At 43.1% G+C, this 27732-nt stretch overlaps 1 protein-coding gene across 1 annotated transcript; it reads left to right on the forward strand.

Annotated features, from left to right (window-relative positions):
* The first annotated feature begins 1326 nt into the window (after nucleotides 1–1326).
* Nucleotides 1327–27557, forward strand: LOC147890986 (Cyclophilin-like peptidyl-prolyl cis-trans isomerase family protein). The gene is made up of 6 exons (XM_087389525.1): nucleotides 1327–1456; nucleotides 1604–1699; nucleotides 19849–19910; nucleotides 23516–23649; nucleotides 23774–23858; nucleotides 27063–27557. The coding sequence occupies exons 1-6, from the start codon at nucleotides 1385–1387 to the stop codon at nucleotides 27106–27108; spliced, it is 495 nt and encodes a 164-aa protein (XP_087245651.1). The 5' UTR covers nucleotides 1327–1384; the 3' UTR covers nucleotides 27109–27557.
* Nucleotides 27558–27732: the final 175 nt, after the last annotated feature.

Raw genomic sequence — 27732 nt, forward strand, 5'->3', positions numbered from 1 at the left:
AAATTAATGAACTAGAGAATTGAGCCGCACAACATGTGCTCAAGAATTCTCAGTATATGTTCAAACAAACACAGTGAACACTACCTTCTGCAAACGCTTCGTGAGCTGCTGCCTGAAATTGTTTGCGCAAAGAACGTTTAGTATCTTTGCTAATTGGAGAGTTTTTCAATAGGTCGGACTGCTTTGGAGGTCGACCAACACATGACATCATAATCGGGGAACTGAACGTTGGCGGTGACCTTTTGTACTCCGATTTATTCTCAACCGAAGGCACCAAACGGGCTCACGCGGTTGGCTCTAAACATGCATGCACACATATTACTAAGACACAAAGTAGGTAATCCTACACAATAGCTTTAAATATCATCGTATGCGCCAGTACCGTTCATGACGGATATCACGTCTTTGTCGGTTTCTACAGGAGCTTTACCCAATGCATGCTTCTCCATTTTTACACAAAACAACCAACAGTGAATAAATATTTAATCACGAAAAGAAAATGAAAGCGAAGAAATAAAAAATGAAACCACAGGAGGCGTAAATCAACCCCTGTGGAAGGTATTATCTCCCGTGTCCATCGATTGTGGAGAACCGTGTCCTCCATGGGTCGAATTGGTACAAACTTGGTGTCCAGCACTGCCTTCGTCGCTCAATTCACGCGCTCAATTCACGCGCAGCCATAGCCTCAACAACTAACAGTGCATGCAAGATCGTTGCAGTGGATTCATAGTGCATGCATAAACTGGTTATCTTGTAGGCAGCAATGACGAGCCAGATTAGGAAGCGTATCTTCACCCATACCGTCTCGCGTGACTGCTCCATGATCCGCTCCCCCGCCATAGAACCTATCAAAGACCTCGCAGAATCCGCTGCCATCCGCGCCCATACGCTGTCAGAAGAATGGTCGACGAAAAACCCACACAAAATAGGCTGCATGCACAGCCCCAAGCTATTTGTAAGGACGTATGCAAACAAGAGACCACGTGTCAGAACCCTGCCAACCAAGAATTTACATGTACTAACGAATCCAAAAAACACGAAAGAAATTGATATTGACTTGAAAGCCAACCTTCACTAAGGCCTCCCATGGCAGGCCAAAAATTACAAGTGGAAATTCAGAAAAGAGTAGTTAGTAATTCTAACTACTCGTTTAATTCAGAAAAGAGTAGTTAATAGTGCCAACTTAACTAATTAAAAAAAATTACAATTGGAAATTCAGAAAAGAGTAATAACGAGCGAATGCTAACAAATACCAATATTCAAAATTATGATATTTAATGCAATCTATATACACTACGATGAAGGTAGAAACTTGGCTCCTTACGATCAATTGCCAATAGATAGAACCAGCAGCAGCAGCTGGGGTCACGCACGTTCTTCAGCTATGGTCGCCACATCTTCGGAGCGCGCCCCTCAGGTCACTCTGGAAACGTCGATGGGGGCGGTGACAGTCGAGGTTTGTGTAGTTTTTTTTATGTGATACAAATGAATGAGAGAGAGAGAGAGAGAGAGAGAGAGAGAGAGAGAGAATTTAGTAAAATTAAAGTGTTTAGCTTGTCTAGCGTGCTGCAAACATAACTCACTGCTCGTAATTACTCTTCAGCTCTACACAAAGCATGCCCCCAAGACTTGCCGCAATTTTATTGAACTATCAAGAAGAGGTTACTACAATGAAGTGAAGTTCCACCGAATTATAAAGGTGCGTCCCTTTTCAAAGGAGCATGTGCATTTAAAACCTAAAGTGTGATGGGGAACACGACAATTATTTGTTCTCAATTAGAGTTTAGCTTCCATGTTTCGTTGTCTTCATCGAAGCTCTTCCATTCTGCGAGATTCAAACGGTTGCACATTACCATGCTTTTTCGGCACAGAAAACAAGTCTTACATCTAAATATTAAATGTTTGCACATTTATTTTTCTCCTTTCAATGTCCCACTGAATCACTGCCTCATTGCTAGGCTTATAAAGGCTTACTTGTCTTTTTGCATGGCACACTTAAATTACAATATTAGATAGCCAGCTTCAGATAATTTGGCACCTGCAAAGTCCCAAAACAAATTAAAAGCTCTCATTAGGTGTATATAAGCAACTTGCATCTGTAAAAGCGATAGTATTTTCTTTGAGGTCCCAACAAATCTGGGGGAGGTCCCAACATTGGCGCATGTAATTTTTCGGAAGTTCACCATTCAAATTAGTAACGATGCTTTTTGCAAAAAAAAAAAGTAACTATGTATGTGTACAGAACACCACATCCGTATTTGTTTGCAAGTTAACCACCTCTCCTTCCCATGATCCCTCCTGCCCATCAATGCATTGGATTTTCCTTCCCTTCTCCCTCCTAGATGGTCTCTTTTGATGAGCATTGTCTCCCCTCCTGCCAGCCTGGACGTGTCCTCTCCTTCCAGCCTGTGCCCTTGTATCTCCCCTGCCCCCCCTTCAAACTCCTCTTTCTGCGCGGCCAGCCTGGACTTGTACTCTCCTTGTCTTTGTACTTCCTTACCCAACCTGTGTGTCCTGCTAGCACCTTTTGTCCGGGTGTATTCTTGAAGAGAAGGCCAGAAACTATGGTGAATTCAAAAGCATGGCAATCGATGAGAAAGAGAAGAATGCGAATCATGTTTGGGAAGAGGCACTGAACACTTCATCGTATGTCATAAATAGAATCCTGACAAAGGAAGGGGGAGATATGGTGCCTCAATGTATGGTGTGGACACACACGCAAAGTTGCATACTTGACAGTGTATGTGTGACCCTCCATGTGAATTTGCTGGATCTACATCAGGAAGAGAGAGCAAAAGTGCGACTAGATGGATGCAGATGAGCAAGAACCTCCAAGATGATTCAGGGGGTATACAGTTAGATAAAATGGAGCAGCTTAAACTCGATTGTGAGCAGCTAGCTTATGTTCGGGGAGACTCAGAAGGAAAGGATGCCTAAATGGTTTTCATAGACACTTGAGGAGGTCAGAATTGAAAAGTTACTTGAAAGAAGCCATGGGAAGATGATGGTCGAAGTCATTCTGTAACCTGAAGCAATTTGTGAGTGATGTTCGGAAATTCTCTCTCACCATGTGTTCCTTTAGGGAGTGGTACAGAAAATGTTAACAGAGCTTTTATGTGCAAGATCATGGATGGGAGAGAGCCGAAGGGTTGCCTGGATGCTTCAAAATAAAAAATCGTAGCATGCCATGAAGACAAAATATGAGTACCTGGAAGTAATATTGTTTGCATAGGGTTTTTGTAAATCCAGAGACAAATGGTATCATGGACAAGCAGAAATTAAGGAGGTATAAGCTATTTTGAGACTGCAGTAGTGGCTGAAGGTTACTCACAGGAGGAACGCCTGGACTATTTTGAGACTTTGGACCAGTGGCTAGGCATAGTAAATGCAAGATGGCCATTGCATTAATCACCCTGTGTTGGTGGAGTCATCATCAGATGGATGTGAAGTATTGTCTTCTTGATCTTCCACCACCAAGCTAGCTGGCTGCTCCATGTATATCTCGCCCTCAAGGTCACCATTAAAAAGATAAGTTCTGCAAGCCCATCAATTGTATGGACTGAAGTAGGCACCTAGATGATGATAAGCTAAGATAGATGATTTCTTTCAAAGCATTACTGAAGAGCAAATTTGAACAAAACAATTAGTCAATGAAAGGCAAGCCGAGGAAAAATCTTACTAAATTAGATCATTTCCTAGAAACAGGTTCAAGGTTTGCTTACCAAACTTTTCAGATACTGGCAAAATTTCATAAATATATTGTGTGTACAGGTACACACAGTTTTCAACTTGTGTAAATAAGCATACTGTGGTGTTTAAATGGTCATCACATGTGGTTGCAATGTGTGTCATTCCACTGGGGAGAGAAAGGAAAGGAGAAGGCTTCATTCTGTACAAAGTGGCAGCTTTGTCCTCATTCATGGAAAGCTTTGGCTCCTCCTCAAGTAAGTCATAGAAAATTTGTGGATATAGGAGTTGAGTGGGGAAAGGGCGGGTGTGGGGACCTCAAATTCTTTGCAAGAAGCCTTCAAGGGGGAAGAGGGAAGGAGGGGGGGGGGAGCTCAAAGGAGGGAGAGAAAACACAATCAATGAGGGGGGGGTAGCTGAAACCAGCAAGAGCGGAGGAGAAAAATGAGCAATTGTGGAATGTTTTACATCTTACAGTGTGTCGGATGCTTGACTTATTGCAGCAAAACCTTTTGTCAAGAAACATGTCAAGGGTTGCTCAACAGCTAAAACATGTTTTTGGTGACTTGTTAGTTGATTACCTCTTGGACATTATGGTGTGAGAGAGAAAGAAAAAGAGAGAGAGATTTATTCACATCTGCTGAGGGCCAAGACGAAGGAAATTGGATCCAACATGGGGGTGTCTTATCACACCTCCTGGAAAGTACTGATGCAAAATGAAATGAAATGAAATTAGGAAAGCGAAAGGGAGCTCCGAGTGTTCGGAGGATGATCCATCAAGTCCTGGCCTGTCGTGTTCTGTCCTACGTCGGTGGACATGAGTAGTCTAAGCTGTGTGGGCCTGACGAGGGTCTTATCGATCTTTGGTGTCTATAAAACATATTGGAGATCAGTTCGTTGGAATCCTCGGCTCCTCTTTGTGGGCTGTACTTGTGGGTGACATGACACGGCATGGCGTTGAAATGTTGCAACGATGGTACCCTAGATGGGATGGATACTTGTGGTAGTCTTTGTTGGCCTGCATCTATGTAGCCAAATTGCGTGACTTGGTCCAGATAAGTAATGATTTGGAATAAAGCGTCTGTGTGAAGCACTCTCACTACAAACTTTGCTAGAATAATATTGTGTTGGGTGCATCTCCTCCCCTGAATCATGCCTGACAACATCATGACGTGCAATCACTAAAATCACCCTTGGAGAGATCCACTACCCAAAATGCACCCACATATAGAGCTGCTGGTTGAACTAGTGAGTAAAGTTGAGGGAAGATGTGTGGTGATATTCACCAATATGATTGGCCTCAAAGTACCATTAAAATATCCACATGGAGATTGACTTTGTGTTCACATGCTAGAATTGTGCCTGGAAACACTGTCCCTCCAGCATAGTTGCTAGCCGAAACAGAAACGGGAAAAACCGGGGAAACGGAGTTTCCGGCCCCCCCGTAATGGAAACGGAAGAAACGGCAATATGGTACAATTTATGTATAAAAATGTATTTTTTATACATAATACAATTATCAATAGAGTGCAAATTATACATAATACAATTATCTATGCTGGAAGCATCATTCATGCTTCTATGATTCTAAATTCCTATGATGATTGATCTATCTAGTATCATCTATTATCCATGAATGATGCTTCAACAATCAACATGCGTCATGAACTAAGTTCTAAGTTCTAACTTCTAACAAGTTTGAAGTTTCAACAATCTGAAGTTTGAGAGGGAAAATGGAGAGGTGAGAAAGGATGGAGAGGTAGAAGGAGGATGGGGAGATGAAAGAGGATGGAGAGGTAGAAGGAGTCAGAGGAGGATGAGAGGTAGAAGGAGGATGGAGAGGTAAGAGAGAAGAGGTAGTGGAGGGATGTAGAGCTGAGAGCAGGCTGAGGATGGAGACTAGCTACCAGCTTGTAGGATGGAGGGATGGAGAGGAGAGCAAGTTGTGGGTGCCAGGGCCTAGGAATAAAAGATGGAGAGGTTGGAGAGTAGCAAGATGGAGAGCAACAATACGGGAGGCGGCGGAAACGATGACAGGAGGCGACGAATCGACGAAAAACGTTTTAATCAAAAGAAGGCAAAAACAATTTAATCAAAAGAAGGCCATCCACCCCCCCCACAAAAAAAAAAGACAGTGATTATGAAACGGCGTTTCTAGAAGAAACGTCGTTTCCATTTCGGTGTTTCCGTTTTTAGGCAAGAGTCGGCCGTTTTCGGTAACTATGCTCTCTAGTCTCGACAAGGAAGCATACCCTCTAGTAACTAGTGCATAGCTGCCGGTTTCATGGTAAAACTTGGGGCCTGTGAAAATGAATCCCATGTATATGTGAGATCTAACTATCTCTAGTGGTTCTTTTGCGAACGTGAAGGCATCTTGTTGGATATGGGTCTCGTTAGTGTTGAAGAGCATAACCTTGGTTTTTACCCAGGTTGACTTTCGTGTTGTAACTCTCATAAAAAGCATAGAGAGCAATCAGATGCACCTGTAGGCCCTCTGGCGTGTCTGAGATCATCACCACATCATTTGTGTATAGCAATATGGGGATGACCGACTGTGCTAGAATTGATCCTTGGCGTACTATTGTATCCACAACCACCTCCTCCATGAGGCTCCATCCCCTGTGTGCTGTGCATTCTGGCTCTCATATGAGCCGTGATCGCCCACGTGTGTTCCATATCCAAGGCTCGAAGTCATGCGGTACGTGGGGCTTGTGTTGTAGAGTTGCTTTCCACAATGCCTCTTGTTTTGCGTGATGGAACAACTGGCATGTGTGTCTTCTTGAATTCCCCAAGCAGGAGGTCTGGATGTACTCATAAAGTACTGGGAACAGTGAAATCTGCCCTTTCCTTGATGTTGTCCTAGTTTGTGGAGGTAAGTAGAGCATGTTGCTATGTAAGGGTTTGTGAGTTGAATATATATTTAGTGGGCATACTCATCCATACCAATGTTTGTGGTCTGTGCTTGAAGGTGGGATTGGAAGAGGATTGCCAATGATCCTTGCAACCCTCCGTCTGTGTGAGTCAGCCCATTTGCCCTTTTTGCTGGCTTCCAGATCTTTTTGATACCCTCCTTGTGATGCATAGTGTGAGGTCTTCATTAAGGAAGAGCGGCATTTCTCTTAGGCTTGCTCTCTTTGTGAGAATTTGCTGTCTCACCGAAGCATCCTTGAACTTGACAAATAGGGGTTTCTCGTTTGTCTCATCCTTCACCACGTGTTTTCAATCTGATTTCTATCTATCCCAAACGTGGTCATTGAGGTTTTTCCCCCTAACCACAGTCCAATCCCTAACTACGGTTAGTGAATAGGATAGGGTTTTGTCACTTAGAAAAAACCTCTCACTCTCATTTTTGTACTTTACTCATTCTATTCAGATGTTCAGCTTCCACTCTTGCTCACACTCTTGCTCTCTACTCTCCATTGTTCACATTTGGTATTAGAGCAGGTTCTTCTTGCCCGACCTTCTGCCTCCATCCCGCTCCGCTCGATCTTGCTCCAGCTCGTGACCTTCAGCTGCCATTCCGTACAGTCTATATGACTGCACGGATTTCTTTCCTCCTGCCTGTACACCCGTACGGTTTCGTACCGGTCCAGCGTCGTCATCCGTACTGCTGTTGTGCAGGTCGTCGTACAAGTGTGCACAGTCTGTACTAGCTCGTCATACAACGCCATATGGATTTCCCCTGTTAGCCGTACAGCTAGAATCAGCTCATGCATTCCGTACCGTCCTTGCATTCTGTACCAGTTCTGCCGTACAGCTCCTGTACCCACCATTCAGCTCCCGTACCCACCATTCTGTACAAGCATCCAGCAGCAGTCGTTGTCCGTACATTTGTATGGCTTCTGTACAACCGACTGCATTTTGTCGTACAGCTTACGTCAGCTGTCCGTACAGCCGTACAGTCCGTACTGTATGGAGGTCTCCAGAGCAAGGTACTTTTGTAGGGTACTCCAGCAGGGTGGTCATTTGTAGAGTTTTCTTTGTAGGTGAACTTTGGAAGGTGTTTTTGGTAGACATTTTTTGCAGAGAGCCATTGTTTGGCCTGCATTCTGGGAGCACATTTGGGGCTTTTGCATTTTTGTAGAGAATTGTAAAAATTTGGGGATTTTAGTTGATTTGCCCCTTTCAGGTGCAATTTATTGCAAAAATTAGGGGCTTTTGCATTTTAGATGCAATTTGGCAGTTGAAAGAGCATTTGGGAGATTTGCAAGCAGTTTTGGACTCAGTGTAAGTCAAATTGCAGACTTTTGCCACTTATTCTTTGTAGATTTTTGGGCATTTGCAGAGCATTGTGGTGCATTTCAAGCCTTTGATAGGCTGTGACAGTAATTGTCACTGTGGGCAGAATTTTTTGGCAGACTCTGGTTGTGCATTTCACATCCCAGGAAGGGATTTTACCTATTTAGTTTGCTGCATTTTTTTGAGTTTCTAGCAGAAATGGCTAAGAACAACCCCAATGAGGTGTTTGGAGTCCTCACACATGAAGATTAGTTGGATGGCACCAACTACTCCTTCTGGAGTTTCATGGTTCGCAACATCTTGGTTGGTAGACATCTCTAGGATTATGTCAATGGAGATGAGGCAAGGCTAGAATCTATAGCTACACCTGTCACTCTTACAGCTGGAGGCAGGTGTAGAGGTCAAAATGCAGCACAAGTAATTGGAGCAGTTGCTACTCTAGTGGCTCCCACAACAGAGCAGAAAAGATGGGATTCTAGGGATGGAGGTCTCCAGAGCAAGGTACTTTTGTAGGGTACTCCAGTAGGGTGGTCATTTGTAGAGTTTTCTTTGCAGGTGAACTTTGGAAGGTGTTTTTGGTAGACATTTTTTGCAGAGAGCCATTGTTTGGCCTGCATTCTGGGAGCACATTTGGGGCTTTTGCATTTTTGTAGAGAATTGTAAAAATTTGGGGATTTTAGTTGATTTGCCCCTTTCAGGTGCAATTTATTGCAAAAATTAGGGGCTTTTGCATTTTAGATGCAATTTGGCAGTTGAAAGAGCATTTGGGAGATTTGCAAGCAGTTTTGGACTCAGTGTAAGTCAAATTGCAGACTTTTGCCACTTTTTGCAGATATTCTTTGTAGATTTTTGGGCATTTGCAGAGCATTGTGGTGCATTTCAAGCCTTTGATAGGCTGTGACAGTAATTGTCACTGTGGGCAGAATTTTTTGGCAGACTCTGGTTGTGCATTTCACATCCCAGGAAGGGATTTTACCTATTTAGTTTGCTGCGTTTTTTTGAGTTTCTAGCAGAAATGGGCAGGTGTAGAGGTCAAAATGCAGCACAAGTAATTGGAGCAGTTGCTACTCCAGTGGCTCCCACAACAGAGCAGAAAAGATGGGATTCTAGGGATACACAAGCTCTTTCTGTTATTTCTCTTTCTGTCAAGAGGTTCATTATTCCTCACATTCGGTCATGCAAGACCTCAAAGGCAGCTTGGGAGATTTTAGAGAGCATGTTTGCAGCAAGAAATGATGAAATGATGCTAGAGTTTCCTTCTTGAAGAGAGAGCTATCTCATACGCATATGGATGAGGGAGATTCCATGAATACTCACCTCACAAAACTTCAGGATTTGAGGGAACAGTTGCTGAATATAGAGGAAGCAATTTTGGATTCAGAGATGATTACAACCACTCTGAATTCTCTTCCTGAGTCTTATCTTGGTTTCCACATCTCACTGAATTTGTCATTGAGGGGGGACAGCAATCCTCTCTCTTTTCACGAGTTGGTAGGACTTTTGTTGCAGGAAGAGCAGACAAGAAGAAATACGGCAACACGGGCTGACGAGCATGCCATGCTTTCTAAGGTCAAACACAAAGGAAAAGGGCAGCAAAAGCAACACGCCAATCAGCCCGCACATCAGCATAAAGCTGATTCATAACCGCCCTCTTATAAGGCTAAAGGTGATGCAGATAAGCCTAAGAAGAAGGGCATTTGTCACTACTGCAAGAAGCCAGGTCATTATATTGATGAATGCAAGAAGCGCATAGCTAAAGAAAAGAAAAGGGATTCATGTATGGCTGTCTCAGGTGCATCAGCTCCTAATGCACATGATGGAGGAGATGTTACAGCCAACTTTGTGGAAGAACACTATGTCTTTTTGTCTTGCATTTCAGATTTTTCAGTGGATAGTTCAGATACTACAGTCACTATTGAGGATGATCCATATGCTTTCTTGACTTGCAGTTATGACCCTTCAAAGGATGCATGCTCTCTCAGTGTCAATGAGACACTGAACACTTGGTATTTTGATAGTGGTGCTTCTAAGCACATCACTTCTAAGAAGAGCCTTTTTGCATCTCTGCATCCACCACCTACTAAAAAGAAGGTGACATGTGCAAATAATTCTTCTTAGCCAAGTATAAAGAAGAATTTGGTGATGATTTCAGGTCATATTTGATGATGCTAAGTGTGCAGTCCGAGACAAAGAGAATGACTATGCTTTGATGTTATCTAGTACTTTGTATCGGGGTCTTTCTCAGCTTGACATTTATGAGAAAAGATCCGATCTTGCACTTTCAGTGAACACTTCCACTGCTGCGATGCAGAATGCGGAGTAATGGCATGCTAGATGAGCTATGGCAGCTTGATGATACTTCGGAAGCGTGCTATGGTTGATGCATTGCCTCCTTTGGAGTCACCTCCTCTTCATGCATGTGAGGATTGCGTCCTTGGCAAGATGGATAGAAGGCATCAAGCATCAGCTTACAGTGAGGCTTATACCTCAGCAAAATGGCAAAGCTGAGCGCAAGAATCACACTCTTATGGAGATGGATAGATGCATGCTTAATAGTAAGAAGTTGCCTCACAGGTTTTGGCTCGAAGGCCTCGTGTGTGAAAATTATGTTTTGAATTGGGCTCCCACAAAGGCTTTGAAGACAATCACTCCCTATGAGGCATGGCATGGGAGAAAGCCTCAGTGGATTACTTCAGAGTTTTTGGTTGTGTTGCATATGCCCACGTGCTTGTGGAATTTTGACATAAGTTGTCAGATAAGGCACTTAAGTGCATTTTTGTTGGGTATAGTGAACAAAGCAAAGGCTATCGTCTCTACAATCCTGCTTCTCGCAAGATTTTTGTAAGTAGAGATGTTATTTTTTCAGAGAATTCAGCACATACATGCTGAATTTACTATTCCAGCTTCTTCAGATGATGTTTTTGAGGGGATGCTTCCTATAGCATTTGGTTCCCCAGCTGAGGCTCACGCTAAAAATCAGAATTTACAGCAACCTCCTCTTGATCCACATGCTGATTTTGTACCTCCACAGGGTGTGGATGAAGTTGTCAGGCAAGAGATTCAAGAGACACATGCAGACAAAACAGTTCCGAATTGGTTGCTACAGATTCTCAGGGAGAGTAGGCTTGAGGCACCTTTGTGTGGCAGGACTCGTAGTGCAGTAAGGCACGCAAGGGGGGCTCTTTCTATTGAGAGAGCTTATGCAGGTACTCTTCTTGATGAAGAAGAACCTAACTCGTTTGAAGAAGCCAAGGATAATGTGCATTGGATGCTTGCCATGCACAATGAATTGCAGTCCATTGAGAAAAATCAGACTTGGGATGTTGTGGATTTGCCACTAGGGAAGCATGCCATTGGTACCAAATGGGTTTTCAAAGTAAAATGGAAGCCAGATGGGTCCATTGATAGGTACAAGGCAAGGCTGGTTGCCAAAGGCTATGCACAGAAGAAGGGCATAGATTATGAGGAGACTTTTGCTCCTACATCCCGGATGACCACCATAAGGTCAGTTATTGCCATGGCTGCAAATTTGTTTTGGAATGTCCATCAGTTGGACATAAAAACAGCTTTCCTTAATGGGGACTTGCAGGAAGAGGTTTATGTCAAACAACCTCCTGGATTTGAACTTTCTGGTATTGCACTTCTAGTTTGCAAGTTGAATAAAGCTTTATATGGGCTGAAACAAGCCCCACGTGCATGGTATACCAAGTTTGATGCATTCCTGGCATGTAAATGGTTACATAATAGTCCCACGGAAGGGATACACGACATTACTGTGGAAATTAATAGAGTGATAATATTTATAGAAGCTAGATGCACCCTTTACATCAAGAAGGATGGGGGGGATATTTTGGTCATCATTCTTTATGTAGATGACATGTTGCTCACAGGGTCAAATGAGGGAATAATTGCAGATTTCAAAGATGAGTTGAAAGTTGAATTCGACATTGACAGATCTGCATGTTAAATTTTCATTTGGGCATCTAGTATATACAAGACAAGCGTGGCATCATTATGTCTCAATCCAAGTATGTGCAAAAGCTCTTGGATAGGTTCAGCATGCATGATTGTAAGCCTATAGCCACTCCCATGGAGCCGGGGCTAAAGCTTACTATGTATGATGTAGGAGAATCAATGGATGTGTAAACTACTCGGTGCTTTCTATCAATTCAAACAACGGATTTTGTAGAGGCATTTGAATGAGATGATTGCGAGTTGCCAAACACATATACTTGAACTTAAGAGTTTGCAATTAAGCTGGAATTAAGACTTATACAGCTTAAACACAAAGTGACATCATTGGAAAATGCAATATGATTGAGGGGCCAAGACGGCCCCCCCCCCTTATCCAGGCTCACTTTATTCTTGAAAATGGAGATACAAGACCAAGGTGCAATGCACCTTCCAAACTGATGCACTCAGTGAAAACCTAGGACCTAGATACAAGACTCAAGAGCATATGTACAAGGTAGACAACAAAAAGGAGGACTCCAAGCTCAGGTTTCAACTCTTGGCTTGCCCAATCCACAAGGAAGAAGCCTGCAACAATCACCACTTACATCCAACATTAGAGACAAGTACTAGTTTCTAGAAAGATAGTAGGAACAACATGAAATAGTGCTGTAAATGAGATAAACTTGACAATACAGGCTCCCTTCGTGACTTGACCCTTTTGTAGATGAAGTCCTTGATGCCTTTGAAGCTACCTTGGGTGAGGAGAGTGTGGAAATGGGACTGGAATGAGAACAGCTTAGAAAAACAGCCTGTAGGCTAGAGAGAGAAAGCTTTTATGCAGTGATAGTTGTAGAGAGAGAGTGCCAATGCTGATCCCAAGGGAGGAGATGTAAGAGAGGAGCTGCTGCTGTTCCAGAGGTGCATAGAAAGGCAGATTTTTGCAAGGGAAATGGGCTGGAACAGTAGAGAGAGAAATTCTGCAGTAGAGAGAGAAAGATTGCAGCAGGAGAGAGAAAGGGGCTGTGGCTGCTCCAGGTTAGGTGAAGGAGAGAGGATGCTGCTGCTGTTCCAGAAGAGCTGAGAGGGGGCAAATTTCTGGAGAGGAGGGGCTGGAACTGTAGAGAGAGAATGTGCTGTTGTAGAGAGAGAAAGTGCTGCTGAGGTGAGAGAATGGCCTGGGGAGAAGCTGGCTGCACCCAAGGAGCTGGAGAGGTTCTGCTGCATCATCCAAAAGGAGGGAGAAGAAAAGTGACGAAATTTTCATGTGTGGAATGAAGTGGAGAGGCCTTCTTTTATAGGCTCAGCCCCCCCCTTAGGCCTAGAGTGGAAGGTGGACACTTGTCCCAGATTTTTGGTGGGCTGCAGTCCCAAAGAGGACAGCCCACAACCTGCCCCAAATCTACCAGATTTGGGGCCAAACACTTGGACTGCATGCCTTGCCACTTGCCATGCATGCTGCCACATGTGTGGGACAGGTGGACTGACCTGCCAGCTCAGATTCCATGTGGCAGTCTGCCACGTGTCAGCCTGCCACGTGTCAACTGCCACATCACTCCCAAAAACCCTAAAATTTCAAAGTTGTCAGAATTTAATTCTGATCGCACCCACGGGTTCCTAACAGCTTAGACTATCTATTGACGTACTCTAAGGTCATAATTGAGCCATACTGAGCTCATTTGTTTGTCGTCTTATCTTGTATCTCCATTACTCTTGGCATGCTGTCAGGCCCACACCCAAAGCTCAGGGAACATTCTCTTGAATGATTCCTAGGTCGGTATGCAATCTGTGCATTTGATTGGTCCCATGTTTGGGTACTCAGGTGGGGTGTGGTTTCTAGATGTCCCTCTCAAAGAGAGGCCATCACTCTTGTGGGCCACTAATGCCCATAACCCCAAGCAAGGGGGTCCACCTTCAAATGCTAGACCTAGTCCCCATTGTCCGTAACTGAACAGTAGGAAAACATTTCATTTCTTAATAAGCATACTATTGAAAAACAAAAAGAAATAGTACCAAGCAAGTGGATACATGTTGAAGCAGGATGACATTCCCTCCGTCTTTCATTCGGTTGTCCGCAACTGAAATGCTTCCTCATAAGCATCTAGGATTTCAGGACACTCCTGAAATGTAGCTCTGTCCACCCATTGGGCATCGGTGGATGGGAGCCCTCTGAACTTCAAAAGGTACATTTTGCGAGTCGTGCCTCGACGTTGCCTCGACGTCCTGTAGTGAAGTTATGCAAAATAATTTGCTGTGGGATCAACAAGATCTCAGTGTCCTCTACTTCAGGTGCATCGTCCAGTGTGGGCTCTTGAGGTGGTTCCCCAATGAAGGGTTTCACCAAGCTTATGTGGAAGACATTGTGGATCTTCCAATGCTCTGGAAGTCTCAATCGGACTGAGACATCATTTATTACCTGCAATACCTGAAAAGGACCATAATATCGAAAGGATAGCTTGAAGTAGATGCGCTTTTTGCCCACTTTGGTTTTTAACCGGGCTTTCTCAAATTTCAATAAGACCCATTGGTCTTCTTTCACTGCAAATGCCCTCCGTCTTTTATTTGCAGCTGCTCTTTGTTTCTCCTGTGCCTTTTGAATGGCTGCTCGAACTGTGGCATAAGTAGAGTCATAATCCTCCACGAATTGATTAGCGGCAAAGATTTTCTCTTTTGTTTGCATGAGTGGAGTTGGTAAAGATCTACCATATACAATTTCGAAAGGAGCTTTTCCAGTGGAGGAATGAATTGTGTTGTTATAAGCAAACTCCACAAGAGGAAGGAATTTCTCCCAAAAGGTTTGCTGGTCATGTACATAAAATTTCAGCAAATCCAAGAGTGTACTATTTGTAACTTCAGTTTGGCCATCCGTTTGAGGATGAAAAGCTGAGGAGAAACTTAGAAGAGTTCCTGATACTATAGACTTGGGCATGCCGTGGTGTCTAAAGATGTGTCTAATAAATAAATGGGCAGCTTCAGTTGCCTTGAGATTCTTTCTGCAAGGAATGAAGTGGGCTTGCTTGCTGAATCGATCTACTATCACCCAAATCATGTCATGATTTTGATTGGTCCTGGGAATTCCTGTAATGAAGTCCATGGTGATGTGTTCCCATGGTCTCTCAGGAATGGGTAGTGGCTGAAGTAAACCCTTGGGTTTTCCTCTCTCATACTTAGCTTTTTGACATGCGAGATTCAGTTAAGAGGGTTTGGAAAAAGATGCAGAGAATGAAGAGAACGGAGCTTAGCCATTTCTTAAGAGGAAAGGAAGAGAGCTTCAAAATGGAGGTGATGGGAAAGATGATGAGGTGGCACTACCAAAGTGGATTTTCTAGAGCCTACTAGCTCTGATACCAAATGAAGAGGAGTGAGGGGTAGAAGAGATGCATCATGGCACAAAGAGTGAGAGCACAAGTGAGGCAAAATCCATTGTATTAGAATGAAGGAATGACCTCCATTTTATAGAAAGAGAGGATGGTGTAGGCACCTCTCCTATATCAGTGGCAATCAGCCCCTACATCAGTGGGACTGGCCTAAATCAAAGGAACCTTCCATGTGGGGACCTTTGGCTTACATCATCACTTAGGTCATACACTAGACACATCATAGCACTAGATGTGCCTCTACAACACACACCCACACACACACACACACACACACATGTGACTCCCCTAGATGCACACATGCACCATAGAGCAAGCCCTTGATCACACTTATCCCAACAGTGTTGAGTTAGTCGACCTAAAAATATAGAAGTAGACAGCAAACAATGCGACCAGCAATAATGATAGTATGGTGAATCTATGCGGACAAATTTGTACACAGATCCTATATGGCCAGAAGTGTACGGCAGTAGAAGATTGTATGGATGACTGTGTCTAAATCCATAAGGTGCGGTGCGGCAGCTGTATGAAATCGAATGTATGACGCAATGTCTGTATGGAAATTGATGTATAGACAACTGCACATATGAGTTGTGTAGACAAGCAGCAATGACAGACAATGGCATGTGTGAGCGTGTATATATGGGCAGCAATTGCGTAGAAGAGCTACACAGAGCATGAGGAAATAGGCATTAGATGCAAGCAAATCTGTGGAACGAGATGAACGGCAAGTCTCTAGTGTATTACGGCACAACCCTTGATGAATGGTTGCATCAATAACGAAAAGCCACTCCACCCTTATTCCATCTTGCATTGGGCCAGCTCCTGTTTTCACGTATCAAGCTTCCAACTGGTGTGGCCATCTCCTCGTGGAGATTCTTAAAGTGCAGGCAATCTTGCCTTTTGTGGCCCTAGACATGACAATAAAAGCAACGGCTCTCTTTGCTATACTTTGTCCGTGTCTCTGCATCCAAGAAGCCTCCATAGCCATTGTTGTCCTTTGTGGTCTACTTCTTATTGGACAAGTGCCCATTCCCAAACGTCTTTCCGGTCTTGCACATGACAATAAAAGCAATGATTCTCTTTGATGTACCTGGCATGTGTCTCGGCCTCTATAGCCATTGTTGCCCTGTTAGATTATGAGTAGTGTGGTGTGAACCAACCTTGGACATTTTTCCTCTCAATTACGAGTTTCCCCCTAGGTTTAGTATTAGGGTTAGTTTCGTTTTATAGAGGATATATTCGTCATGATGGATATTCGTTGTAACACAACTCATGCATTCTTGATACAACTCCATATTTTGGTGCTCTCCTCTCATTTCCAAACTCAACGTTTGGTATTAGAGACTTACAGCTTCCTTTCAACAAGCTTGACAGGTGAAGATGGCCGATGCACCACTGTGTCATACATTTGATTTTCATACAACCGTCACGCCTTAAGAAATTAGACAGGGTTGTCCATACACTCTTCTGCTGCCATACACTGCTGGCTGTATAGGATCTGTAGTACAAATTTGTCCATAGGGATTCATCGTATATTGTTTGCTGTCATCATTGCTTGTTGTATTGTTTGCTGTCTACTTCTGTATTTGTAGGTAGACTTGCTCGACACATTTGGGCATTGGCATTGCAGTTTTTGGGGCTTTTGCAGATTTTAAAAAGATTTGCAAATTTTGTCCAGTTTAAGCTACTCAGGTTGAGTGAAAATTTGGGACTTTTGTGAGTTCCAGTTATATTTGTTTGTAAAATTTGGGGCTTTGTCCTCAAATCTGTGTTTTAAAGACAAATAAGTTCACATTTGCAAGAAATTGCAGAAATTCACAGTTTTACAAGTTTTTTTGCAGACATCTTTTTCGGGCTTTTGCCACTGTGCAGCTTTTTGAGTCTGGTGTAGACTCAGGGCAAATTTTTGCAGCTTTTTGAGTCTGGTGTAGACTCAGGGCAATTTTTACTCGTACGTGGACATAGTGTGAGTCAGGTTTCTGTGACGAATCACAAGCATTTTTTGACTTTTGTTTGCAGAATATGGGTCAGCAGGGAGGAGATAACTTGGGGGTTTAGATACCGGAAGTCAAGTGGGATGAAACCAACTACACCTTATGGAGTTTTATGGTAAAAAATCTACTGGTTGCAAAGAATTTATGGGAATATGTTAGTGGGGATGAGCTTCGTCCTATAACTATTACACCTGCCACACCTATCAGAGGTAGACAGCAAGCTGTTGAACAGTAAATTGCCGGACCCCTTCAGCTTCCACATAAGCCTAGAGGAGGTGGAATTCACGTGAAGCTCAGGCCCTAGTTGTGATCTTTATCTCAATCAAGAGATCCATCATTCCTTATGTCCGTTCATGTAGGACTTCGCAGTGTGCATGGGAGATTCTTGAGACCATGTATTAGGATAAGAATGAGGCACCAGTTAATTTTCTTGAGCATAAGAATTTGGAGATGCATGAAGGTGGCAACATGGCTGATTATGTTAAAAAAACGCAGGATCTTTGGAAAGCACCTCCTAAATATTGATGAAATCATTCTTTAGAAGGAATTAACTTCTAGGACTTTGTCATCGTTGTCAGAGACATACTTGACTTTCACTTCTCTTGCTTTGTCTTTGAGGGGTAAATGCACACCCCCTTAAGTTTGAGGAGGTAGTAAGTTTGTTGTTGCAAGAGGAACAAACAAGGAAGAATAAATCTTCCTTAATGCATGGCAATAATCAGGCATTTGTTGCCCATGACAAGGACCAATGCAAAAATTCAAGTGCTTTATCGTCAAGGGCTGCTTCAAGATAGCAGTCAAATAAAGCAAAGGTTGAATCAAGGCAGCCTAAGAAGAAAGGGAAATGCTACTATTGTAAAAAGCAAGGTCACTATATAAGTGAATGCAAGAAGAAATTGGCCACACAAAAGAATAAAGAATCAGATTTGGCTGTTGATTCCTCTACTACTGCTGCAAATAAAGATGATGACTCAGCAAACTTTGTGCAGGATGGGTGGGCTTTCTTGGTTTGCGGTCACGATGCATCATATGAGCACATGTCCCTGAATGCGAATGAAAAATAGGTCACATGGTACTCTGATAGTGGAGCTTCAAGACACATCGCCTCCAGGAGGGGTTTGTTAGGTCTTTTAGGGCTGCTCCACCTGGTAGGAAGGTCATTTGTGCTAATAATTTTGCATATCCAGTCAAAGGTTTGGGTGGAATAACTCTTAGTGCAGCTGATGGTACATATTTGTACATTTTATATGTGTTGTTTGTGCTAGGTATAAAGAAACATCTATTATCTGTTTCCTCTTTTGCAAAGCAAGGTCATGCTATAAACTTTGAGGATGACAGATGCACGTGTGTGGAACATTGGATCAGGGTTTGTATCATTTGGACTCTTTTGAGAAGAGGGGATAGAATGCATGTATGTTTGCTACAACCTCTACATTTGCCATGCATGAGGCAGAGTTATGGCATGTCAGGTTTGGGCATGTGAATTTTGGCACCCTAATGCTGGTACATAGGTACAGAATATGGCTCAAATAGAGCTGCCACCAAAGCATGTGTGTGAAGGGGGTGTCTTGGGTAAGATGCATAGGAATGCTGCTCCAAAGGATGGGTCAGTAAGAGCTGTCAAGAAATTGCAGCTCATTCACAGTAATTTGTAGCCCAATGAAGCAAAGTCTGAAGTATTGAAGTGTTTTCAACATTTGTTTTGCAATGGCTGAAATGAATCAGGTTGTAAGGTGCAGACCATTTGTACAGATGCGGGAATACTTGTCAGATGATGTAAAGCATACTTGGTGGAAAAGATAAAGCATCAATGTACTATTCTATACACACCACAGATGAATGGGGTTGCTGAAAGGAAGAACAAAACCTTGATGGGGCTGACTCTCTTTTACAATATATCATGTACCTGACTCTTGACTCTTGAGTTTTACCAATTATGTGTCAGGGCTGAAACCTCAAGGCTATAGGCATGGCCTCCTTCTCTAATAGTTTGCATATAATTATGCACTATGATATATAGTTACCAGTAGGATGTATCATCCATCCTTTATGGCATAATGCAAACATCAATGTGCATTTCTGTGTTAACTGATCTAGGGATTTGGGCAGTGAGCCAAGTCGACCAGCAGCTTGGCACGAACCTAGACCTTGCCTATATTGTGCCTCATAGATGAGCCTAGGTGGCTCTTCAAATGGACTCCAAAGTGACCCTTTGAAGCAGCTCAGTCTGAGAAGCGTATGCCCCTAGATCTTCTGAAATTGGGCTTTACAAATGGAGAAGATAGGGCCAACCTAGGATACATGTGGAGCCTTTGACTTCCAGCATAGTCCATGCAAATATTATGGTTATTTGAGGTTGCCTTTGGTGTCAGGGGGTGCAAAATGAGTGGTTTCGATTAGTTGATATGAGGGAAGTTTCACTATCAAGACTAGAAGATTTATTTGATTGGAGAGGCATCTACTTCCTATTGCATCTTTTTTAATTAGGCTTTGCATTAACTTAAGTAGTTGTCATGTATCTAGAAACGTGCAGTATAAATGTATCATTTTCTCTGTTTTCTCTCTTTGCCACAACTGATTTATTCTTTGTGCTTCAGGATTTCATGATACAAGGGGGAGATCCTACAGGGACTGGAAGGGGTGGTGAGTCAATCTATGGGTAATGCTCACACTTTGTTACCATTCTCGTCAATTTTAGTAGTAAAAAGTAAATGATAAATGAATTTGTTTGTAATTCCTTGTTGACATTCTATATATTAATGCACATACTTTTATCTAGCTGTGGTGGTTCGTTCTAAGACATAATGTGGAAGATTTCTCTGACCATTTCCAATGTTTTGCTATCCAATGGGAGACATTTGTGAACGTCTAAACACTTGTTCTATATCTGCACATTTATCATGTGGCATCATCTTGCTACATCAATAAAGGCAATTTTACTTCGAAGTCAAGGAACTAAGCTCTCACCATATTTTTGTCTCATGCTGCAAATAACTATTATTTACTATGATCAGCCTTTTATTTGGCAACTGTCCTACTATAATTAATAAAATGACAGTTGGTGCCACAGAGGAGCATGATCAGAATGCGGAAAAGCATAATCGGCCCACATGTTGCAAGTGAAAACACCATATTGATGTGCATTAAAGATATACCAACGGTCTACACGGGCTCGATAAGCAGAGTGGGCCTTATTCTGAAAAGTATAACTAGGAAGCAAAGGCTCCAGAGGTCAATGAGACCAAACTGAGAGAGTAATTGAGTCCATTTTGCACTCTCTCAGAGGCAAGCCTATGTGTATGGACCGATGTGTTGTCTCTTGGCTGAGGCGCATTATTAAAATTCCCACAAAGAAAGGCATTTTGCCTGCACAAATAATTCAGCTTATCCGAGCAGATCAAAGCTCTATGGTGGGCGGATTGCAGAGCATAGACCAAGGCAAATTCAAATATCTCTGCCTACACAAGGCATTGCACAATTATCCAATGACCAGCTTGGTCATTGCCACAACTGGCTGAAGATCATGTTTCACAAGAAGATTACTCTAGAGAAGGAGTTATGACCAGCATAAAATATGTCATACCCCGCAAAGTGTCTTGTCTGGCCTGCATAACCATGATGGTTATGCTCCTGCAAGGCTACTATATGAGGCTGCAATCTATTGATACATGCCCATAATCTTCCATTTGCGCAAATCACACAACCCCAGTACATTATATGTCAAACACTGTAGTTTTGGCAACATATTATACAGATCTACAAGTATGTACAAACCTAACACCCAAAATAGAGATCAAGATTGCATATCTACCTCAGGATCTAGGGAATGATCTTGAGGGCCAGGCAATAAGAGGGCAGCTTCATTTTCTGGGAATAGAGTGTGGCTTGCAGTGACTGCCGCCCAAGTAATATCCATGCATGAATTTTCAGTAGGAGTGTGCCCATTGGAGGAAGCACCCGTCCAAGTACAAGGTGGAAGTAGCCTCCTAGCTGAGATAATTGTCCTCGGGGTTTTCCAACCTTCATTGGAGGATCTACTTGTGGGTTGTGCTTCTAGTCTGATGAGCATGGAAGGAAGGTCCCCTAGTGTGATTTGTGCCTCAGTAAGCTGACAAGTTTGACGTGTCTGTGACTTTGGCTTGGGTCCTCGTAGTCACAACCCTCGTGGGTCTTGCTGGTCGGTACTATCTGTCTGGAAAAACTCAGTGATCATGGAGTCCAGCTGTGTGTCTTGATCTGCCCTAGGTGCCCTGAGCAACCACTTCCTGTGTCGCACAGCCTCAGAGATGAAGGCTGCGAAGCATCTCCTGGGTAGGACAGGATACTGGATAGGGATCTGAAACCATCTCTGAAATGGCAGTGATACCGACCCCTGATTTTGTAGTACAGAGGGCATGTGAAAGTGAAATGCTCCTTTGACTCGATCTCCTGAGAGTCGCACAAGGTGCAGATGCGACCCTAACTAGGTGCACCCTCCGTCCGACCACTCTTTTTTTTTTTTCCAGAGAACCGTCCGACCACTCTCAATACGGAGATGGTGTGATGAGACCCAGAACTGGCAGATCGACATCCTCATGGAGTGGGAGAGGTGGATCCGTCTGTATCCTGGTGGGTCGATGAAGCCCTCTTGCTGAGATTTGTAGGCAGTGGTCTCTGTAGAAGCTAAGCTTCCTTGGGAGCTCACGAGGTGCTAACCAAGTCCTGAATGTGTGTAACTGTAGGAGATCCTCTCGAATGACCTGGTTCACCTTGTGATATGTGAGCAGAATAAAGGGGACCTCAACGCCGTACTAGAAGGGAGGTAGCTTGTCTATGTGGAGCCCCAGACTCTCAAACCATCTGCATGTATGTGCATACCAACACCTCGGGTCACCCTCTGCTGCCAGTGCCATGGAGAGATAAAGCCAACCAAGGAAGCCTACGTCACCTTGCGGTGCAATATTTATACTGTCTAATGTGGTAGAGATATGTGATGACCTGAAATCCTGCATCGAGTTGTAGTCCCGAACTCAGCCAAAACTATTTGGTGTGGGACTGAAGGCTTATCACGCGAATCATGTGTGAAAGCATGAGAACTTGAAGCTTCTCAACTTGTGCCCACTCTGTCACTGATAGAGCTGGCCCCCAACAAGGGCTGCCATACATACTTGCTGGTCGTACCAAAGAGTCAAAGAGAAGACTCTTGGTCTGAGGGTTTTGAAAGTGAGAATGAAAGCATTGTCACTCGAGTCTGGCCAGCTTGGCGTACCCCTTGACCAGTCGAGCCTGTAATGCTAGTCACATCGTGAATATCGGGCCAAAGAACAGGACCCCTAGGTATGTGTAGGATGCAATTATCTCCAATGGCAACCCATCCAGGGTAAAATGCTCTCTCTGTACATGGCTGCCCGGGATGTGTTGAAGATCATGACCTTGGTTTTACCAAGGTTGAGCTTCAAGTCATGTGTCTCGCAGAAGGTATGAAATGCATCTAGGTGTCGCTGGAGTCCCTCTGTTGAAGAAGATAGTAAGACCACGTCATTTGCATATAGGAGAGAGTAACCAGCCCCTCCTAGGGTCCTAATAAAGGTCTCGAGCTCATCTATGTAGAGGCCGAACAAGGTTGGTGATAATGGACAACCTTGTTTGACCCCAATAGTGCTCATGATCTCCTCTATCCACCTTGCATCTGTCCGAAGCCTACCCAAGACTCTCTCATATAGTGCCATGACTTCCCAAGTGATCTCTTGATTGTATCCCAACTCCTGTAAGCATCCGATGAGTCGGGCTCTCGGCACTATATCGAAAGCCCTGTAGAAATCCACAAAGCATACTTGGAGGCCAGCCTGTCCCATAGCTTTGAATCCTTGAAGCTCTGCAACCAGTCCTCTGTGTCAAGTATTGATGCTTAGTTAGATCTTGGACATGACATGCCCAATCATAATGGCCTTGTAGTTTTCCGGGCTCATGGGATCTCCTGCCTTATGTATGGGTGTGATGGTGTTAAGGGTCCAAGTGTGTGGGAGGCATGTACAAACAGCTTCATTGAATAGCTTCGCTAAGATTGGGGCCAAGGTATTTATCCCATGTGCAATGAAGTCAGTACGTAGGCCCTCAGAGGGCCTTCATGATCTTTCGCTCAGCTGAAGAGAGAGAGAGAGAGAGAGAGAGAGAGAGAGACGAGGGGGGGGAGGGAGATTCTAAACACCAAGGGAGAGCCAAATGGTGTATAAGAGAGCACTCATATTGGTTTAAGAAAGTGATTTTATTGTTTACTGTATGCAGCACAAAGTTTGAAGATGAGATCACTAGAGACTTGAAACACACTGGAGCTGGGATATTGTCTATGGCTAACTCTGGCCCTAATACGAATGGTAGTCAGTTTTTCATATCACTTGCTCCAACTCCTTGGCTTGATGGTAAGAAATAATTTTGTTTGGTTCTCTTTCAAAGGAGCTTGGTGCTGTTGCTGTCATTCTGTAAAGATGTCTTCAGGCTGCTCACTAAAATTTCAAGGTTTTGAGTAAAATTGGCTCTCTGCAGGAAAACACACTATATATGGCAGGGTGTGCAGTGGAATGGAGGTTGTTAAACGACTAGGAAATGTCCAAACCGATAGAAATGACAGGTGTTGAAGCTATCAACCAGAAATGGATTGTATTTTTCTTTCTTGAATTCCGAAGTTGCAATGATTGTGCATGAATAAGTTAATCAAAATGACAATGTAGCTTCTTTTCCTTACTGTAACATTGCGTCTCGGGCGATTTTTGTGTATCTAGCCTATTGGCTATCCCAGTCACAAAGTCATGGCTGAGAATGGTAGATTTTTTGTGGCCCAGATCTTCCATTAATCACACACTCAGAGAAAATTCAGTGCGCGATGTATGTGACATCATCTGTCTATGAGGAAACTTCATAGAGTCTAAGCTGTTTACAGCTATGTATGATGCTATGCTGGTGTCAAATTGGCTGCTTACATTACAAGATCACGTAAGGATACAAAAAGTAACTGTGCTTCATACTCTTGCTTTCCACATTAATTCTCACTTTGCGAGTGATAGTGAAAGATGCATGTAGCTTCAGTCTTGGAGAGCTATTTGATTTTTCCTTCTCTTATATTTGTGCTCTTATATTTGTGCATAGAGCAACAGATCTATCTGTTATGTAAAGAGTGGTAAATGTCACATACTATCATAGAGTGGAAACATAATGACGTGAAGTGGTTGTCCTCCTTAGTAACGATTAGAAACATGAAGAAGCCATCCTTTCATATATTAAAAGCGGGTACAGTTGAAATTATTGACCTTGACTGCTTCCTCCTAGCCTTTGTATTTTAGAGCTAGCATCCCTTTTCTCCCACTTTCTGTCTGAGGCCAGGCATTTATCTGCCAAGTGTGCCCTTATGACACTCCTTCCAGCATCATTGCAACTGTGCACTGCAAGTACACTATGCTATCGAACTTTTAGTTATCCTCAAAAGAGAATCCACAGGAGAGGCAGGTGGAGCATGTCAGGTGCTAAGGCATAATATACTCATAGTTTTGTTAAGAGTCGCTTACAAACTCCCTTGTTCCCTTTGTTCTTTCACTTGTATTAGAAAAATTTTAGTTTGTAAGATTGGATATGTTCTAGTCTTATGAAGGTATCAATAGACATGCCGTGTGATCCTAGCCGTTTGGATATCGTGTGTACTGGCACCCTCAGCTGCAAAATTGCATAGATGATGAGAGGGCCATGCATGGTAGTCCCTGCTAATTCAGCCAAACTGTCTGACTCTGTCTAGCCAAGTAATGATTTGGAATGAAGCATTTGTGTGGAAGGGTCTCGCTGCAAACTATGCTAGGATAGTGTCATGTGGAGTGCACGATCATGTGAGATAGCAACATGAGCTGAAGTCTCTCAAAACCAGTCCACTCATCGTACATGTCTAGCAAAGATTTCATATATTGTGTGACAGAAGATCCAATGTGTGTCCTCTCTTTTGGATGAACTCTCCAAGCTGAAGGTCTGGTAGTATCAAGGAATCCCCTTGAAAGCTGGAAGTCCAAGTCTCTCTTGTGTGTCCCTGGTCTTGGCATTGAAGTCCCTAATGAGTAGACCTCACCCTGCTGCGTGTATCTTTGGATATCCTGACAAAGTACCAAGAACGTTGAGATCTGCCCTCTCCCTAAGGCAGTCCTCGCATAATCGGATGTCTGTGGAGGGAAGTAGCACGCTGTGATGTATATGTTTGTGGTCTGTGGTCTCTTGAGTTAGATGCACATATGGCGGGAAAGCTCATCCGTATTAGCTACTGTGACTATGCCTATATATGGGAGCAGGAGAGAACTGTTACTCCTCTTGACCCTCATACCTTGCCATCTGATGGGTCTTTGATCGTCAGTATGCGGACAACTACTGGTGTTCGCACATGCTTCTTACCCCAATTGGAAAGGGGAAGAAGGGGGGGGGGGGGCGCTCTTGACTCCAGGGTTAAGGATTGTAATCTCAGAAGATGCATAGGCAGTGTGTTATTTCCGAGATGGTTACACAATGGTCCCTCTTAACATTTTATAGTTCTAGACTAGGGTAAAATTAATAATGTATATGGGATTGTTAGTTAAGAGCCATGTGGATTCCCAACATTGATTTACAATTCGTTTATGGGATCAAGCCACATGGAGGTCTCACAATAGCCTACACTAGAATGCCTATAACTAGAGCCCTGGTGCTCAGATTGACATGTTTAATACATGGAGGTCTCACAATAGCCTACCCTGGAATGCTTATAACTGGAGCCCTGGTGCTCAGATTGACATGTTGAACACACTAGAGCCATCTACATGAAATGCTTCTTTTAGACATATAGAAGAGCTATTGCTGTTGCAGTTTGGTAGCCACCTTGTTTTTGCAATTTACGAATTTCAAACTTACTCTAAGTCACCCGAAGGGTAGAGGGCATACAAAATATTTATACCAAAGGACTAAGGTTAGTCCATCGTACAAAGGTAGAATTATGGAGATCATTGCAGAAGCGTAAAGAAATTGCGTAGACTACAAGACACGTGTGTTTGTTATTAGAAGTACCTTTTTTGAGTGGCTTGACCAACAAACTTGACAGTCAAATCTTGCAAAGAGCAGTTTGGAGGATGGGATTCTTCTACACAAGAAGCTCTAGTGCACGGAAACTTGCCCAAGATCTTACTTGGATACTAGAGAGCTACAAAGGCCATGGAAATACTTCAGTTTCATCTTGAGGAAACCATACCTGTCAGTGGCTAAACTTGCACAAACTATGGAGCAAGACTAGTTGTTGAGAAAGCAAGGGATAGAAAGAAGGTTTCGAAATAAGTCTACATTTGCAGGATGAGATGATGCAGGCCATTAGGCCACTTATCACACTGCTGCTACAATTAAATTCAGTAGCATTAAATTGGTTTAAAGTAATTTTTCATTTCTTTGAACCTCTTTCACAGTAGACACTGCCGCAAGTCTTACTAAAACCCCACTACATTTGGTCTACCTATGCCATAGTTTCCCATTATCCTTTTCGGAAAATTGATACCTGTTTTCAGTATATTGAGCCTTCCATACTGATTTGTGGAAGACCCTTGACAGAACCATGGTTGGGTGGGGGTCTCCGGCCATTCTATTTATGCGTTTTCTTGGAGGCATGGAGTTGTAAATCCCTAAATGCTTCAGAATAATTGATGAAAGCTATGGTCATTTGGTAAAATTCAGTAGGCTCTTTCATGTTCTTTTAAATATTGATGTTAGTCATCAGTAGCACATAGATATTCGTTTATTTCGAGTTTTGTTGTCATGCTATGTACTGACATTGTTATGTTGACAGACCTGTTCATGATGTGAAAATTTTGAGGACAACCGTTGCTGACTAATGTGATACATTCTGAAAGTCTCCAAGGAATTCATTGGCATTGAATATGTGACTGTCAGGGAGCACACTGATCTCAGGTCACAAAATGTTGTTGCTGGAGTATTTGCATGTCCTATCCACACCATAGAGAACTGAGGGTTGAGCGTGCACACTTTCGCGATCATCATTGTTCTGACTTGATCTGCCTCCATTATGCCAGCAAAAGGATGAAAAAGGATGCTGGGACCATGACTGGATTTTGTTTTTTACAACATTGCTGTTTTGTCTTTTGTAAGTTGTAGCATAACTTTTTCTAGTTGGGACTCAGTGGAACAATTTCTCGGTGTTCCGTATATGAATTGTTCAGTCAACAGTGACACTGATATTGCAACCTCAGAGATATTTCAAAAAGCTTAAATTCTCAGTTGAGAAGATTTTTAAAAGACCGAAAGGAACTGAAGATTGACGTTCTACATGTCTATCAAAAGGTTCAGCTTCATAAGCTCTAATAGGCAAGCCCGTTTGATAACGTTTCCACTTATCCATCAACTATGGCTTGTCTCTATAGGAGTACAACGTTGAGAATCAACAAATGCTGCATGCGAAGCAATATGGTTTAGGAGACTACTTTTAGAACTTGAAATTC

This window comes from Dipteris shenzhenensis, chromosome 18 (assembly GCF_047967505.1).
Source record: "Dipteris shenzhenensis isolate YYH24624 ecotype China chromosome 18, Dip_SZ_1.0, whole genome shotgun sequence".
NCBI lineage: Eukaryota > Viridiplantae > Streptophyta > Polypodiopsida > Gleicheniales > Dipteridaceae > Dipteris > Dipteris shenzhenensis.